The sequence below is a fragment of the Zingiber officinale genome, chromosome 6B, assembly GCF_018446385.1.
Source record: "Zingiber officinale cultivar Zhangliang chromosome 6B, Zo_v1.1, whole genome shotgun sequence".
Taxonomy (NCBI): Eukaryota; Viridiplantae; Streptophyta; class Magnoliopsida; order Zingiberales; family Zingiberaceae; genus Zingiber; species Zingiber officinale.
Genome location: NC_055996.1, coordinates 71,245,717 through 71,263,686, shown reverse-complemented (window position 1 = coordinate 71,263,686; position 17,970 = coordinate 71,245,717). Strand labels below are relative to the sequence as shown.

The window sequence follows — 17,970 nt, the reverse complement described above, 5'->3', positions numbered from 1 at the left end:
TTGGAGGTTGAGTAATTCCAAAGTGGAGGGATGATCAGCTAATCAATGTTACTGGGGATCTCTCCTCGAAGCATGTTTTGAAGAGACTGATGGATTGTAGATGCAGGCAATTGTTAAGGTTGCTCGGAATCATCCCCAGCAAGTGGTTAAGCTAGTGGGAATGAGCTTAAATAAGAATTAAGTAGCACCTAAAGAAGTTTTTCTCCAAGTGCATTTTCTTTGTCTGTGCCATAGGGAACTGAGTTCACATACCACACCATCCATGCAGAAAAATAAACAAGATATAGCTCACCAAATTCTGTAAATTTTTACGACAGAGAAATCTGAAATCCATTTGGTTGGCCAGAACCAGATCAACACAACTGATATTATGCAAAATCATCAAGCCTCTCAAGGACTGATGAACACAAGGAAAAATCCATGAACTGTGATTTTACTCTGCTTGCCTGATTCGTTCGTTTTTTGCACACTCTTCCTGTAACATTTATCAACTTATCAGGTTTACGGAAGTGAAAAGCAATTACAAACTTGTGTCATCATCCTTTTAATCAGATCTCTTTGACATGATCTTCTTTATGCACACATCACTTTATGCTAAAACCAACCGATTAATGGTATACTAGAGAGCATGTATGTGGTTCAAAGGACAACTATGTATATGCTTTCATATGCTTAGTTGTTGAATTTAGAGCTGACCTGGAGTTCCTTCAAAAGAGATGAAAAATATCGTTGGTCTGCTAAATTGGTTGTTAACTTCTCCCTAAGAGATTCAGAATTCTTCTTTTCAGCCATCAGGCTAAGCTCTACCTTTTCCAGCTTCTGTAGCATAAAATGTAGTTTAGACTTTTCTGGATGTACTCAAACTTATCAGGTTGGTCAATATTTTTACTAAAGCTTAACTAAGAGAATCGTTGTGCTTACTTGTCGAGCTCCCTTCACTATAGTCTCCAAAGAATCTACAAGTTTAGTACGACCGATGGTGCTTGTTAAGGCATCTTGAAACTAGAAAACATGGAGAAGAAAAACACTGAAGATTATCATCACATTAATAGAACAAGGAAATATTCATTGGTCAAGTTACATTAGATATCTTTGTTCTTTTATTTTTTTTCTTAATTAAATTGACACAAATTCAAACAGAAAAGGAAATTCAAATGATTACTTGATCATAGCGACGTCTTGGACAAACCTGTGAATTTATCGAATTCAGTATTGATGTTTCTTTTAGCATCAGTTCCTTTATTTCCAGTAGTGAGTTGTAAGTGTCAAACAATGTAGAAGTTTGCTTATGCTTGTCCTGTAAGCAAAAATAAAAAAAAATCAAGATAATCTGAGAATATATTTCAGATAATTCATAAGTTATCTTTAAGAGGAAAAAAAAGAATAGCACTGTCAAATATTGCCAATAATTTCATATGACCATACCCTAATCTGGGAATAAAGTTCAGATAATCTCCGCTCATACCTGAAGTAATTAAAAGTAGGCTATTGAGTCCAGTAACAGCATAAAGGATAATGTAGGAGATTAATTGCTAAACAAAGAAACTTTATAAATAAACCAACTTAACAAGAGAGTACTAGGCACAAAGACCAAAAGCAATTGCTATTGGTAAAAGCACCTAAGATTATAATCATTATAAGTTTCAGATATAAAAAGGGGGAGAACCCAAAAAAAACCCATCACCCCTTCTTAGATTCCCCTTTGGTTGAATATACCCTTTTGCTAATTGTATATACCCTTTTGATTATTCTAAATCCTCTCAGTTTCTGCTGGACGATAGGTATGCTGTAGCCCAAGATTGCTGAAAAAAACAATGACTCTAAAACCTCCAAAAGATATGGTAAGAAGATCAATTGATTGATCATTTGAGCTAATATAAGCAGGTAACAATAATATCCTGCCACTAGAACTTTAATTAGAAAGATCGAATTAAATGTCTATGAGATATTCATAGAATTCTAAATTAGAAACAGTGAAATAGTGCTTGATTATAGAGCTCATTAGTGAATGGTCACAAGTAAATAAAGATTTAGGTGACAACCATGGCTGCGCAATAATGAAGAAATGTCAATGTTATATAGCTCTGCTGCATTATTAAGATTTAGGTCCTATTTATCAGGGAAGGTAAGATAGATAGCTGTGAAAAACAGATATTGAGGGGAGATAGAAGATGAGGAAAGAAAGTAAGAAAAAATACCAATCCACCACCAAGAACAATCTTCCTCTAAATTTTCTCATTCCTTTACTTTCTCTCCAAGTGAACTGGGGCTTGGGGATTAAACAAGGGACTAGTGAAAAAAATTCCTTCGGAAAATGGATATGATGGCAAGAGAGAGTCCTGCCATGTTATTATTAGGTAAAGTTAAGTAAGGTCTTACACCATTAACTTACCTGTTGCTACAGCTACCTAACTACGTGAGTCACCAACTAATTAAGTACTAAAGAAACTACCATCCTGATACTATTCAGCCAAGCCACACCACTAAAAAACTATCTGCTGGCAGCTACAAAAGTAATATGTCCTTGAAACTTACTACAGAACTTAAGTAAAAACTCAGCCAAGCAGCCATTGTTTTGCATTCCGAACATCCCTCCACTGCACGACATAGACATTACATCTTCAACAAATCCTTCTTTTCCCTCATCTGAAACATTATCTTTCTAATCCCTCCAGCAATGTCTAAGCTAATAACCTCACTCTGCTGGGCACTTTGATCACCCAACTCCACAACTGAGATCTCAATTTCCCTTAGAAAAACCTTGAGCATTACTGTGTGTGTGAAACTTACTACAGAACTTAAGTAAAAACTCAGCCAAGCAGCCCTTGTTTTGCATTAGGAACATCCCACCACTGCACGACATAGACATTACATCTTCAACAAATCCTTCTTTTCCCTCATCTGAAACATTATCTTTCTAATCCCTCCAGCAATGTTTAAGCTAATAACCTCACTCTGCTGGGCACTTTGATCACCCAACTCCACAACTGAGATCTCAATTTCCCTTAGAAAAACCTTGAGCATTACTGTGTGTGTGTCAAATCGCCAACCTCTCCCTTCTTTAAATAATTATGCAAACACACCACTCTTATATATATACATAATATTCATAACAGTGCTAACATAGCATGGATACTTGTCCACTCTCAAATTGCTACTGCTTGACAGTATACTAAGCCTTGCAGACTAGCGGGTAAAATAAAGGGAGGAGACATGTAAACTAGTTAGTGGCTTGAATGATTCTTCATGGGCTTGGCAATGGAATTGTGCTATGAGATTTGAAACGACAAGAGCAACTATTACAAAAACATAAACATACTGAATCAGTTCTGCTTGCGTGGGCACATCATCAATCTTCCGTTTTACCGACAGTATCATCCTTAGTTTAGCTGCCAGTTCCTGAACAAACGCACACAGATACCATCAATTTCCTTTGAGATAGATTTTGCTTTATCAACAAAAATATGTTCACAAGAGACAGATTTTGTAAAGGGGAAGAGATCCAAATAATAAGGACACTTTACTAGTGAAACAGAATCGTAACAGTATTTCCAATTCATCAAGTATGAATAAAGTGAAGTGCAACTAACGCCATCATAATTAAATTGCATTGATAATTGAGTCTACCTGTTTAGATGAAACCATTTTGTCCATAACTTGACTTAGAGTATGATCAAAATCATCCAACTCCAATTGTTGTTGTTGATATTCAATAGAACCTTCCACATCCATATGCAATTAACAAGAAGATGATGAAGATCAGACCTTTTCCTCCAAAATCCTGTAGAATGAATTGAAGTCAATGTGGCCGAGAGAGGGCAAAAGATGGGGAGATGGCAGGCTGCTAGCTTACGACTATTTTGAGGCTGCAGCGCCGCGGGAGGAAGGGAGATCCCTTGAGATTTTCTGGTTTTGAGGCGTCGGAGGAGAAAGGGCCTCGATTTGCAGCGGCGAGAGTCGCTGATCGACGATCACGGCGAGGCCAGGGTAAACCATGTAGTTTTGGGGACAATCTCATACCGTCCCTACTGGGCATCCTACGGTCAATATGAAACCATAAAGGAAAGCACTTCGATCCTATCTCATCGAATTAAGCAACGACGTGTCGATTGATTGAAGGCAATAAGTATCACAATCACGATATTTAGATCTGATAGTCGTCATCTTCTCTCTCGTTCCGTTCCTCCTCTTCGATCCAGATCATCGTCGATCTCCGGAGGCGGCTTCATCGTTTTCTTCACTTCTTCGGTCGATCGCAGAGTTTCATGGGTCAGATTTTGGCGACTGTTCAGGATAAGCTCCACGGTGAGTGTCTTCTCCTTTCTCTTCCTCGATCGTCGTCGGCAATGCTTGGAGATGACGTGAATCCAAAATTTAGGGAGGCAATGGAAGGAGAAACAGATTCGGAAGATTACAGATCGGGTGTTCGACCATATCAAAGACGACTCCGCCTCCAGGGATGCTCTGACTTTCGAGGAAGTCTACATCGCCGTCCTCTGCATCTTCAAGTAAATCAAACCCCCTTTCTTCTTCTTCTTCTTAATCATTTTGGGGGAATCTCTCTGACCCCTTTTGCTCTTGTCGTGTTGTGGATTTTCTTCAGCGACATCAACAAGCACTTGCCTGGACCCCACCAGGATCCTCCCTCCAAGGAAAAGCTCAAATCTTTGATGAAGGTTCTTATTCCCAGCTTCGATTCCCAATTATCGTTCATATGATATATTTTTATTATAACAAAAAGAATACCTAGCTATGGATTCTCAAGATATCGAAGAAGTTCTGATTATGCACGAATCATGTAGATCATTTTTCCTGCTTCAACTGCTTGATCTGAGGTTGTTTCGTTGATTAACAAGAAATGGCTAAGCGCGCACACTCATTAAATTTCATGTTGACCTAGCACCTAGGCAGAAGTTCATTCATTTTTCTACAGAGAACTCTAAAATTGTCTTGCAAAAGCTTCGTCGGCCTCTAAAGAAAGACTATCAGTCTGTATTAAAGGAAGAACATTCAAATTAACCTGATTTGCTTCATGAAGATCTTCCCCTATCTGGTAGCATAACTTGCATTGATTTCTTCCATTTGTCCCAGGGCAAGCAATTTCTGTGTGTTCTACAGGATCTATCTGATATTAATCTCACTTGAGGGTGCTTTCATCTTCACCCAATACTGGTAGCTCAGGGCTTCTAACCCTGCTAAAAAATTGATAAACTTAGGCTAATCATTTCAGGTAAACTATAACAAAATGATAACAAAGGATATGAGGTGAGCAACAACTCTGGACCTTTGCCCTCTTTAAGCCAATTGAAATTGTTCCAAGTTTGTAGAAATAGAATCTAGTTAAATGATCTGGCTATTTCTTACAAAGAGAGCAATTGCAGAATAGATTTATGCATCTGATTAACTAGTTTGGATCTAAAGTTTATGCAATCTTGTACTTTTAGTTCTGCAAGATCTAAACTTTTGTTTACAATTTTTTTATCATTAAAGTTCACATCAATTCTCTATGAAGTATCATCTTATGTTGTTATACTACTTCCACCTAACCTAAGCTCTAATTCCTCACCTTGTAGGAGTATGATGTTAATCTCGATGGGCTACTCGACCGCGAAGAGTTTACCAAGTTCATACGAAAATTGACAAATGACACCTTATCGACAATTAGTGTGAATCTTATAATCGCACTTGTGCTGGCTCCGACAGTGGCACTGCTGACGAAGAGGGCAACCGAAGGGGTTCCCGGTGTGGGTAAAGTTGTGCAAAAGCTTCCGAGTTCCGTCTACGCCTCCATAATTACCCTTGGGGTTGTCGTCGTCCAAAAGTCTACCGAGGGTTGTGAATAATTTCATCACTTCTTGTTCTGCTCAGGAACATTTATGCACTCCTATTATTTATAGCTTAGGAAATATTTTCTATAGAAGTGAAGTTACTAATTTGTGTAATAATGTTGCTTATTGTTCTTGAGAAAATCTTTACCAATTATGTGTGGTTGTTATATCAATAAGCTAAAAACTGGATATTGTAATTAGCTGATATTCTACTGTTTTATTGACTTTGTTTTTTTAAAAAATTTCTTCAACTCAGATTGAATATATGATTTGTAACTTTGAGTGAAAGTTAATATATGATTTCTCAGATTGAATATATGATTTGTAACTTTGATCGAAAGTTAGTATATGCTCAAACAAGGTCTATTAAATAGCAAGTTTGATATCCGATTTGGTAAGAGTTTTATTTATATTTGTGCAATGCATATAATGTTAATTAACTGAACAAGTTTGAATGTATTTGTGTTCAATTCATTAATATTCATGAACAGGGATTGTGAATGAATATCAAAGATGATATCGCTCATTCCAAGTAATTTAGTATCGTCGGTCTCATGGTTAAATATAAGTAAATAAATTATGCAGATATTTTATCTTAGTACAGTAGCTCTTTCTATGAGGAGGTCAAACATTCAACGTGAGTATGGGAGCTCCAAGTGGACAAGAGAGGGTTTTTTCTTTCTTCCTTTTACTTTCCCTATTTCCCCAAGACAATTTTCCTAATTCCTTCCCTTGTCTTCTTTGGCTGCCCTTCTCCTAAACCCTAATCCTCCACTCATGGACACGAGGGAGGCACGCCTCTTCTTCCTGATGGGAGACCATGGAGCAAGCTCCTGGGCCATCTCTGTTGACCGTCGGGTCTCGCACAACCATCGCAGCAGCAAGTCCTTTTCCTCCTCTTCCGTCTTTTTCGATAGCGGCCCTAGCTATTGTCTTTTTCGTGACATCAGTCGTCGGAGCTTGCTAGAACTAACCGAGGTTGTCAACGATGAAGGGCAAGCATCCCTAGTTGCTGCCCTTTCACACGCTGCCTCATCCTCTTTATCTCTCCCCGATCGTCGGGTCTCGCGCAGCCACTACAACAACAAGTCTTTTTCCTTCTCCTGGGCTGACGGACGTAAATCTTTGCACCCAGTATGATTCACCCTCTCATCCACTTGCTCCCTCAATCACCGTGATTGTTGGTCTGGGGGTGCTGGGGGCGAGCACTTCGCCTTTTGCCACTTTTTTCTTCTCCTCCTCTTCTGTCTTCTCCAACAACGACCGTTGTTGTTGTCCTTTTTGTGATAGCAGTCACCAAAACTAATTGAAGTTGTCAACAATAAAAGGCAAGCAACCCTAGCTGCCACCCTTCCTCATCCTCTTCATCTCCGCCGTCGCTGACCCTGCCTTCGAAGATGACGATAAGCCTTGCGACGAGTGCGATGTTGTGGGCAACATCTGACATCACCCAACTCTACTCCCTCGTTAGCCCCCCAAATGGAGCACTCCATCCAACCTCATTGATCCCGATCCAATGCTCGTCTCGGCCCTACCAACTTTCGGGGCTCAACTCCCCAATCCAACGCCTTGTTTATTTCCATTCGACCTCTCTGACCCGACAACCATTTATAAGTCAAAGCCTCTGGTTCATCATCACAGCTGGTCAATAGCACATGAATAACACGTGTTGTCAGGACATGTGGAGCGGTTTGGTCGACGTAGTGTGATCCCCACGATCTCCTACAGTGCAAGATGTGGGTGACATGACCCTTGACATGACGACGTGATATTTTTTTTATTGCGGATATGATATCTCATTCCTTTGTGTTACAAAAATACTCACCCTACAGACAGAGGTACACATATATACTTTTATATACAACTATATACACATATCTACTATTTAGCTTCCCCATTTTTCTCTCCCGTCGGAGATTGACCTGAACTTCAAAGTGGACGAGCCGGGGCACTCCCGACCTTTATTCTAATCTCCTCCCTCACTCTTTTACTCCTTGCAAGCTCTCCAGATGATTTAGTCATTCTTGAACGATGACTCCCTTCTCTTGCTCTGCAGGCATTTCTGGTAGCCCCACATTCCTCTAGCTCACAACGACTTAGTCAACATTCCAAACAACTCACCGGTGGCTCATTTGCAAGTACTCTCAGACAAGATCATTTACGAATCATATTTATTGATAAAATTCTTGTGAATATAGTAAATAAATAAATTAAACAAATAAGTTTATATTATTAAACTTAACAACTAATCAAACAATAATAACAAAGTCTTATCCTACTAGATGGGGTTGACTATATGAATAATTAATTAAAAAATGAAAAAATATAAAAATTTTAAGCAATAAAAAAGTTTAAATTGAGAGTCATAATAAACAAATGAACCAAGATCAAGTGGATAAAAAAGAAACTAAACTAAGCTTGAATAATCATTTCAACAGCTTAGTTTATTTTGGGTTTAATTTAGTCTGGCTCAGTTACTTTATCAAATAAATTTTAGTTTTTTACTTAATCACGTGGGTAAAGTATTGAAATTACCAAATCACATAGGGTAGTTTCAAAATGACCAAATCACATACCCACTTTCCATTTTACCCCTAATTAATTTTTTGATAAACAATTAGTTGAATTGATTTTCTGTTTGAAAATAAGTCGGCTGATATTTTTTTCCAGTTGAATCGATTTGTTTCTATGTCAAAATTTTAAAATTTTGAGTAAATCAGTTGACTAATTTATTTTTATTTTTTATTTTTTTTATCAAAATTGTTTTGGACAAAATCGATAATAGATCAAACGACCTTTGATTGACATAACACTAGTCCTATGTGTTTGTCTAGTTCTCTTGATTATATCCATGCTCTCAAATATTAATTTGACACAATATATTGACAGAAGTGATTTTTTAAACATGAATATGTTTAAAAAATTTAATTCATGTTTAAAAAATCACTACTCTTAATATATTGAGTTAAATTGATATTTGAGAACATGAATATAATCATAAAAATTAGCTAAACATATAGGAATTAGTTTCATGTCAATTAGAGATCATCTAATCTATCAACTATTTTTGAGCAAAATCGACTGATAGACCAAACATCCTCAGATTGATATGAAACCAATTCCTATATATTCATCTAGTTCTCCTGATTATATTGATGTTCTCAAACATAAATTTGACCCAATATATTAAGTGTAGTGATTTTTTTTAACATAAATTGAATTTTCGAATACATACGTGTTCACATAATCATTACTCTCAATATATTATGTCAAATTGATATTTAAGAGCATAAATATAATCAAAAGAACCAGATGAACATATAGGAACTAGTTTCATGTCAATCCGAGTATTATTGGTCCCTCAGCTAGTTTTGTCTAAAACTAACTAATGGACCAAATGACTTCGATTGACATGAAACCAACTTCTATGTATTCGTCTAATTCTCCTGATGATATCCATGCTCTCAAATATCAATTTGACCTAATATATTAAGAGCAATAATTTTTTTGAACATGAATGTGCTAGAAAAAATTAATTTATATTTAAAAAATCACTACTCTTAATATATTGGGTCAAATTGATATTTGAGATCATAGATATAATTAGGAGAACTAGACAAACATATAAGAGCTAGTTTTATGTCAATCAAGGATGTTTGGTCCATCAGTCAATTTTGCCCAAAAATGACTAATGAACCACGATCTTGGATTGACATGAAACTAGTTCATATGTGTTCGGTTAGTTATCATAATTATATAAATATTTTCAAACATCAATTTGACCCAATATATTAAGAATAGTAATTTTTTTAAACATATTCGTATTAAAAAAATCACTACTCTTAATATATTAGGTCAAAATGATATTTGAGGGCAAAAATATAATCAGGAGAATTAAACGAAAACATATGAGCTAGTTTTATGTCAATCCGAGGTCGTTTAGTCTATCAACTAGTTTTGGACAAAACTGGCTGATGGATCAAAAATCTTCGGATTGACATGAAATTAGTTTCTATGTGTACATCTAGTTCTCTTAATTATATTCATGCACTTAAATATCAATTTGATCTAATATATTGAGAATAGTGATTATTTTAGACACGAGAGGCTGGATATCTTCACCTTTTACCATTTTTTGGCTCCTGCAATAAATTTAAAAAGGAAAGGAATTAACTAACACAGAAGAAGAAGATGAAGAATGGAAACAAGGTAGCTAATGAAGATTACATTATAATGTCATCTGGAGCTACAGAAATGAAGAGCAAATGAAGAGGAATGAGCTTGAAGCCTGACGCTGAGGCGAACATTTATGATCATGCTCAACTGGGCAGGGTCAAAGGAGGTGAACAAAGATGTTGGGAAACCCGCGACATTCACTGCCAATATCATCACTCATTCAAGGAGAAAGAGAGATCCAATGGTCCCAATCCATTTGAAACTATGTCTCGAAACACAACCTCCAATACTTGAAATCTCCTTGCACGTATGGAGGTGAGATTCAAATATCCCATCCTATTGCTCCCTCCGACTCCATTTCTTCCTCTAGTACTTGTTCCTTCCGGCGATTAGTCATTCAAGAGCCTCTTTGCTCTAATACCACTTGTTGAGACCTTGATCACCAACTAGAGGAGGTGAATAGGTGGTTAGTTGGCTATTATCCATACTCAATGTCACGAATGAACTCCAAATTAATAAAGTATTTGAAAACCCTCAAATATACAAAAGAATTGATATAGTATAGGGCCCAAGTCGAATCTCTTGAGGAAACTAATAAGAGGATGTTTGTTCTAGATTAAAAACTCTTTTTGAGATTTTTACCTTAAAAATGGGGGTTGTTGTGTTTTTTTGTTTAAATCCTAGATTAAGGTACGAAATGAAAACAAGTAAAGGAAATGGAATTGATTTAATTTGATCTAAAATAGAATTTAAATCCTAGTTTAAAACTAAATCACTCAACAAGAAAAAAACTTACCCTAAAACAATTAGAAGAACAACTAGACTTAGAAGAACAACTCAACAAAACTTAACTACTCAAACTAGAAAGAAGAACAACTAATCAAGGCAAATTGAGATCACGAAATTAAAGAAATATAAATCGAATTTCAAATCTGTCAACAGTTAAGAAGAATGCAGAATCTATCCTAAGCAAATTAAAAAGCAACTCAACAATTAACACTAAACTAAGCTACTTCTTAACAAAAATTAAGCTAACTGGCTCTCAAGAAACAAGTTTCAACTTAACACAACTTAACTACACAAAGCAACCCTAGATTATGAAATCAACTAATCAAACTTACAAAGATTTTCCGAAACTACATAAGAACATTTGCAAGAATTTGTAGGAACAGAAATGCAGAACTAAATTGTAGAAATTGAAATTACTGAGTCAAGTACTTCAAGAACAGATTTATAGTAAACAAAATTGCAGAAACAAAATGAAGATCTAAATTGCAGTAACAAGAATTTGAGAACAAGAATTAAAGATACTAAATTGCAGAATCAAAACTAATTCATCTCTAAACCCAAAACACACTTTAAAACTCCTTCTCCTTACCATCACACAAGGAACCAATTGCGAACACTTCTTGTCAGTGTCAGAGAAGAAACCTTCAGCTACAACTCAGCTCAAGAAGAGCTCAACAAGCCAAAAAAACCCTCTCCAGCGATGGATTATGTCAACGAACAGAAATCTGAATTTCTAGAAACTAGAATCTTTAGGTCAGGTGGATGGTTGTTGATGATGGATTGTCGTCGGAAGAAGCTCAGTGACACCAGAGGAATGCTGCCAGTGTTGGTGAGGTGAGGAGGAACCACTGGATTGGAGAAACACCTCCGATCAGTGGCGGAAGTAGAGAATCACAGAAAACAAAATTACCACCAAGAACCTCTCGCCGGTGATTCTAGATGATAGGAAGCTAAATGTCAGTTGTTGAAGACCTCAACACCGATGAAGATGCAGGGAAATGCAGATCTATAAGAAGAAACGGGGAATTGTGACTCGCGACGATGGAATCGGGCACGGTGAACAATAGTGCAAGCCACTGTTCATTGTGCCAAACCTGGGCTTTTAAACCTTGTCTTTGAACCGGGTTTGGGGTGTAGTTGAAGGGAATTTTAGGGCTTTTGGGTGGTGGATTGAACATGGGTTGAGAACAATAGATTGGCTTCATGAATTGGGTTGGAGTAAAGTTGAACGCAAGTAAGGCATTAGGCTCTTTCACTTGAATCTTGCATCCCCTTGTAATGGTTTGCTTCCTCTTGAAATATTTATTAATTCAACTCACTTCAATATCCTACCAAATCAAATTCACAGTGTAAGGAAATATATCATGATTCAAGAGAGAAATATAATTAAGGCCAAAACAGTGCTCATCTTATAAACATGTTCAAAGTGTTGGTACAATCGACTTCTAAGGTTTTGATGTTTGACAATATATCTAAATGTGGTCAATTTGCTCAAGGGTTAATCCAAACATGACTTGATGTTTGGATAAGAATAGTTTAGTTAGGACTAGATGACTAGCAAGGAGAAGTTCTAACTGGAGGTTAGACAAAGTGGAAGTCCTGGTGAGTGAAGCCAGACCCTAGTGAGTGAAGGTAGGTAGTGGATGGAAGTCCTGGTGAGTGAAGTCAGGCCCTAGTGAGTAAAGTTAGGTAGTGGAAGTCCTGGTAAGTGAAACCAGGCCCTAATGAGTGAAGTTAGGTAGTGGAAGTCCTGGTGAGTGAAGCCGGACCCCAGTGAGTGAAGCTAGGTGATGGAAGTCCTGGTGAGTGAAACCGGACCCTAGTAAGTGAAGTTAAGTGGAGAAAGTCCTGGTGAGTGAAGCTGGGCCCTAGCGAATGAAGCTAGGAGGAGGAAGTCCTGGTGAGTGAAGCCAGGCAATAGAAGTCTTAGTAAGTGAAGTTAGGCAACCCTAGGTTATACTTGAATTCTGTTAACACTGTTTTACCTTATCATTTTATCTATTGTGCTAACTCAGTGTTGCAGGGAAGTTTAGCTAGGTCGATGGGCTGACCGGATATCTGGCACGAAGTCCAGACAGGTCGATGGGCTGACCGGATGCCTGGCAGGTAAGTTAAGGTAAGTCACTAGAGGGGAGTGACTTGGTGAGGACGCGTTCCCCGTTTGAGGGAATAGTAAACGTCGATCCAACTTAGAACCATTTCGGGAATCTAAGTTGAGATCGTGACTAGATTCTGGTCTCGGTGAGACAGAATCTAATTACTACCTTTTTTTACCATAATTGTGCTAACACTTTATTTTGCAGGGTAGTATAATTTGTATTTGTCTTGGACTAATATTTTCTTGCAGAAAATTGATGTGCTAGAAAATGGTGGTCCAAGCGTCCGGAGTGTAAAAACTTATCTTATCGCCACGCGGAGCGCGCTGATTGGCTGGGCCAATGTCACGGTCCAGGCACCCGGAAGGGATCCGGGCGCCCGAAGCACTCCTATAAAAGGAGCCTTCCTCCAAAGCTACGAAAAACAACTTCTTCTATGACTGCTATGTTGTGCTATGCTCCTGCGACATTGCGAGGCTCCTCTGATAACTTGCGATTCAACTTCTTTTTCTGTATTGACGGTATTGTTTTAATTATTCTTGTACTTAAGCTTGTAATATCTTACGAATTATTAGTAATTGCCCAAGAAAGCACTCGACGAGTGCGGGCCTTGGAGTAGGAGTCGACGAAGGCTCCGAACCAAATAAAATTGATTTGTGTTAGCGTTGTGTCTTTTATTTTTTTGCTACGTACTCGATTTAATAACGATTTTTTTTTCGATCGCTATTCACCCCTCCCCTCTAGCGAACTCCACAATTCAACACAAAGGTGTCAATTAAAATATGTAATTAGCTATAAAACACCCAATATTAAATCAAAAAAATGTATCAAATAATGACTTATCAGTGGTCACCCACTTCGTTTGATTTCCTACACTTGTTGGTACAGCGGAATACAAAACAACAAGTAGAAAGCTAACCATAGAAACAATAAAGACAAGAAGAAAACAAACAAAACCTAACACGTTTGTTTAACGTGTTTCGAAGATGATGCTCATACTCCATGGTGTGTCTGTAAGGTGGATGATCCCTTAATCTGTCGGTGGATCAATCCTCGGAACTTCAACTAGCACAATCCTCCTTGTCGGTGGAGAAAACTCACCATAAACTTGATCAAGATCTTGGATTACAATGAGAACTTTTGAGACTCTAATTAGGGGTTAACCACCTTTAATTTTATTACTCAAGTCAGTCATCCTAAGATCCATTATATAGAGGTTGGGAGAATACACCTAAGCTATTTTCTTGCTATCAGTCGACTACTAAAGTTATTAGTCGACTGATCTTTGTGAAAATTCGACCGTTACAATCCAACAGCTCGATACCAGTCGATTAATCCACATGGGCTGAGCAAATAAAAACATTCTATTTGCTCCAAGTTGACTGTTTGGTCGACTAGTAAAGTTACCAGTAGACTGGTAACCCTAGAACCACAAACTAGCTCCAAGTTTGTTGGTTCTCAACAACAAGTAGACCGAGACATATACCAATCGACTGGTAAATCCTAAACCTAGGGTTTTATCCTGAGTACAATCACTCAACACTCGTCCTTACCTATACAACTTTGACCTTGCCTTCTATCTTCTTTCATCAGTCTTGCGTCCCTCAGATGCTTTCTATCTTTCACGCTTTGCCTTCAAGAGTTTCCTTCGGCCTTATCCTTTGTTGTCAGGTATTTTATTGTCAAGAGGCTCCATACCTCCAGGACTTCACACTTGCCAAGTCATACTTGGACTTACGTTGCCAATGTTACATATTTGGACTTACACCCCCAAGACTCCACAGTTGGACTTTGACTTTGCTAAGATCACACTTAAACTTTCCTTTGCCAAGATCACACTTGAATTTTGCCTTGTTCTGCCTGCATCCTGTACACTCACAAGTGCATATCAAATATAACAATAACCTAACTTATACTTTTGTCCAAACATCAAAACCTAGGGTCACATCGATTACTCCAACATTATCTTCCTTTCTCTCAGTTTAGCTATTCTACAAATGTCTCTTTCCCTTTCTTTTATATTCAAATTTTAATATAATCATTCAAAAGTTTTATTATTTGTTTCATTCACTATTTTTTAGACTTTTTATTAGCTATTGTATATTTTTTAATTTTTTTCTCATTTTTACAAATATATAATTCCTTATAAGCAATTCATTCTTATTTCACTTTCATTTATATTTTTTCATTCCACCACTAAGATTCCTTATTTAGTAATGCATGTCCCTTTGACTTACTGAGTACACTCTTAGCTACTATTTTCAACTTTGATATCATCTTATCCCATATCGTATTAGAGTTACCATATATTTCACCTAATATTTGTACTTCTATCTTCTCCTTAAATATTTTTACTTTCCATCCTTTAATATTTACCACTTAATTCTATGAGTCATATATATTTTCTTTCTATTGATATTGTGCTTGAGGCATATATCCAACACTACTAACTTATGTTGAGTAGTTAAGTTTTCGCTAGGGATGACTTGCAATCTTTACAAATCTTTCTATCCTTCTTCCTAACCATAAGAAAGTTAATTTGTGATTTATTATTCTCATTTTAAACGTGACTAAGTGTTCTCTTAAAAAATGTATTATCTAATATAAGGTTATATGTTATCACAAAATCTAATACAATTTTCGCTAGGGATGACTTTACAATCTTTACAAATCTTTCTATCCTTCTTCCTAACCATAAGAAAGTTAATTTGTGATTTATTATTCTCATTTTAAACGTGACTAAGTGTTCTCTTAAAAAATGTATTATCTAATATAAGGTTATATGTTATCACAAAATCTAATACAGTTTTCCCTTTTTCATTTCTTGTTCCAAACCCATAACTCCCCATGTACCATTTCAAATTCCTCATTTTTCACTCTAACATACCCATTTAGATAACCTCCTATTAAAATTATTTCATTTGATAGAATATTTTATAATAGTTCATCTAAGTCGTCTCAAAATCTTGATTTGGTAGCTTCATCTAATGCTACTTGCGGTGCATATACACTAATTATGTTGATAGTTTCTTTCACCACTATTATCTTAAGGGCTATAATTTGATCCCCTTTTCTAACTATTCTTACAAGTTCATCCTTTAACGAACTATCTACAATAATATCCACTCCATTTCTTGCTTTACTTTTTCCTGTATACCATAACTTAAAAACTTGAGTTTTTTTTATCATCTTTGTCTTCTCGTCTATCCATTTTATTTCTTGTACACATAAAATATTAATTTTTCTCCTAATCATCGTATCTACTAATTCTATTGATTTACCAATAAGAGTTCTTATTTTTCATATTCCATGTTTCAAATATTAAACTATTAGTTTTCTTATCATATTTACTTTTATCCAACCTATGGTGTGAGAACTCTTGCATATTTAACATTACATTTAACTTCTCATGAAGATGCAGTGGTCCTTGTTGATACGTTATAGTTAGACCATGTAACGCAAACTCTTATATATTTAGTACAACACTCAAGTTCTAGAGATATAGCAGTTCTTGCCGAGACGTTATAGTCGGACCCTGCAACACGTTCTTTCTGGGGAACAACTTAGCATTAGCATAATAGTTTAATGAATCCATGCATTGAACATTTAACATAATTTTAATGCTAGCTGACAACCTAATGCAAATATGGGCTTGGGATTAGGGATGGCAATGGGGCGGGGCGGGGGCGGGTTTGCCATTCCCATCCCCGCCCCGTTCTCATATTTCGGGTTCGGGGATTCCCCGAACCCGAACCCACGGGGATCAAATCCCTATCCCCGCCTCATTCCCAAATTTAATTTATATTATTATTATTATTATTTAATACAACAACAACAACAACAACCAAGCCTTTTCCCACTAGGTGGGGTCGGCTGTATGAATCCTTTTACGCCATTGAGCTCTATCTCCTATTATATCATCATCTATATTTAAATAAATTTTATCTTATTTTATTGTTGCTAACCAAGTCTTTTTTGATCTTCCTCTTCCTCGTTTGATATGCATGTTTATCATAGTTTCACATCGCCTAACTGGAGCATTTATTGGTCGTCTAAGTACATGTCCGTACCATCTTAAACGTGTCTCTCGGAGTTTGTCCTCAATAGATGCAACTCCGACTTTCTCTCTAATGCTCTCATTCCTTATTTTTTCCATCTTCGTATGTCCACACATCCACCTTAACATCCTCATCTCTGCAACTCTCATCTTATGCTCATGTGCTCGAGTCATAGCTCAACATTCAGCTCCATATAACATAGCAGGTCTAACATCGGTTTTATAGAACTTACCTTTAAGTTTAAGAGGTACTTTACGGTCACATAAAACACTCGACGCTGCCCTCCATTTCACCTATCCTGCTTGTATTCTATGTAAGACGTCTCTCTCAATCCCTCCATCATTTTGTAAAAATGATCCTAAATATTTAAATCTCTCGGTTCCGGACAACTCGTCCTCTCCTATCTTAACAATTGTTTCATTACTTCTAATATTGCTAAATTTAAATTCCATATATTCTGTCTTTAATCTACTAAGCTTAAAACCTTTCCCTTCTAGTGTTTCCCTCCAAGATTCTAGCTTAGCATTTACTCCTTCACGTGTCTTATCTACCAAAATAATATCATCTGCAAACAACATGCACCACGGTACTGTGTCTTGAATGTGCGTAGTGAGTTCGTCGATAATTAGTGTAAAAAGATAGGGACTTAGGGCTGATCCCTGATGTAACCCTATCTTTATTGGAAATGCTTCAGTTACTCCGCCTGAAGTCTTTGCTCTGGTCGTTACATCCTCATACATATCCTTAATTAGTTCAATATATGTTACGCTAACACCTCTCTTTTCTAAAATTCTCCATATAATTTCTCTTGGGACTCTATCATAAGCTTTTTCTAAGTCAATGAATACCATGTGTAGATCTTGTTTTTGCTCCCGATATTTTTCAATTAATTGTCTAAGGAGATGTATAGCTTCTATTGTCGACCTTCCAGGCATGAACCCAAATTGATTTTCTGTCACTGTGGTCTCCTTCCTTAATCTTTTTTCTATTACTTTTTCCCAAAGTTTCATAGTATGACTCATT

General features: G+C 36.8%; 2 protein-coding genes across 3 annotated transcripts; one reads left to right on the top strand and one right to left on the bottom strand.

Moving 5' to 3' along the window:
* Window positions 1–288: 288 nt before the first annotated feature.
* On the bottom strand, window positions 289–3,996 carry LOC121992651 (coiled-coil domain-containing protein 93-like). Of its 2 annotated transcripts, none has more exons than XM_042547152.1 (8): window positions 3,854–3,996; window positions 3,628–3,781; window positions 3,320–3,399; window positions 1,426–1,465; window positions 1,163–1,297; window positions 922–1,002; window positions 697–819; window positions 289–475 (listed from the first exon to the last, which is right to left on the bottom strand). In XM_042547152.1, the coding sequence occupies exons 2-8, from the start codon at window positions 3,730–3,732 to the stop codon at window positions 434–436; spliced, it is 606 nt and encodes a 201-aa protein (XP_042403086.1). In that variant the 5' UTR covers window positions 3,733–3,781; window positions 3,854–3,996; the 3' UTR covers window positions 289–433. The 2 variants fall into 2 exon arrangements, with proteins under 2 accessions (XP_042403086.1, XP_042403087.1); XM_042547153.1 differs by having other exon boundaries at window positions 1,190–1,297.
* A 174-nt stretch (window positions 3,997–4,170) lies between these two features.
* On the top strand, window positions 4,171–6,104 carry LOC121992652. The gene is made up of 4 exons (XM_042547154.1): window positions 4,171–4,305; window positions 4,379–4,508; window positions 4,604–4,676; window positions 5,574–6,104. Exons 1-4 carry the CDS (start codon window positions 4,266–4,268, stop codon window positions 5,841–5,843), a joined length of 513 nt encoding a protein of 170 aa, XP_042403088.1. The 5' UTR covers window positions 4,171–4,265; the 3' UTR covers window positions 5,844–6,104.
* Window positions 6,105–17,970: the final 11,866 nt, after the last annotated feature.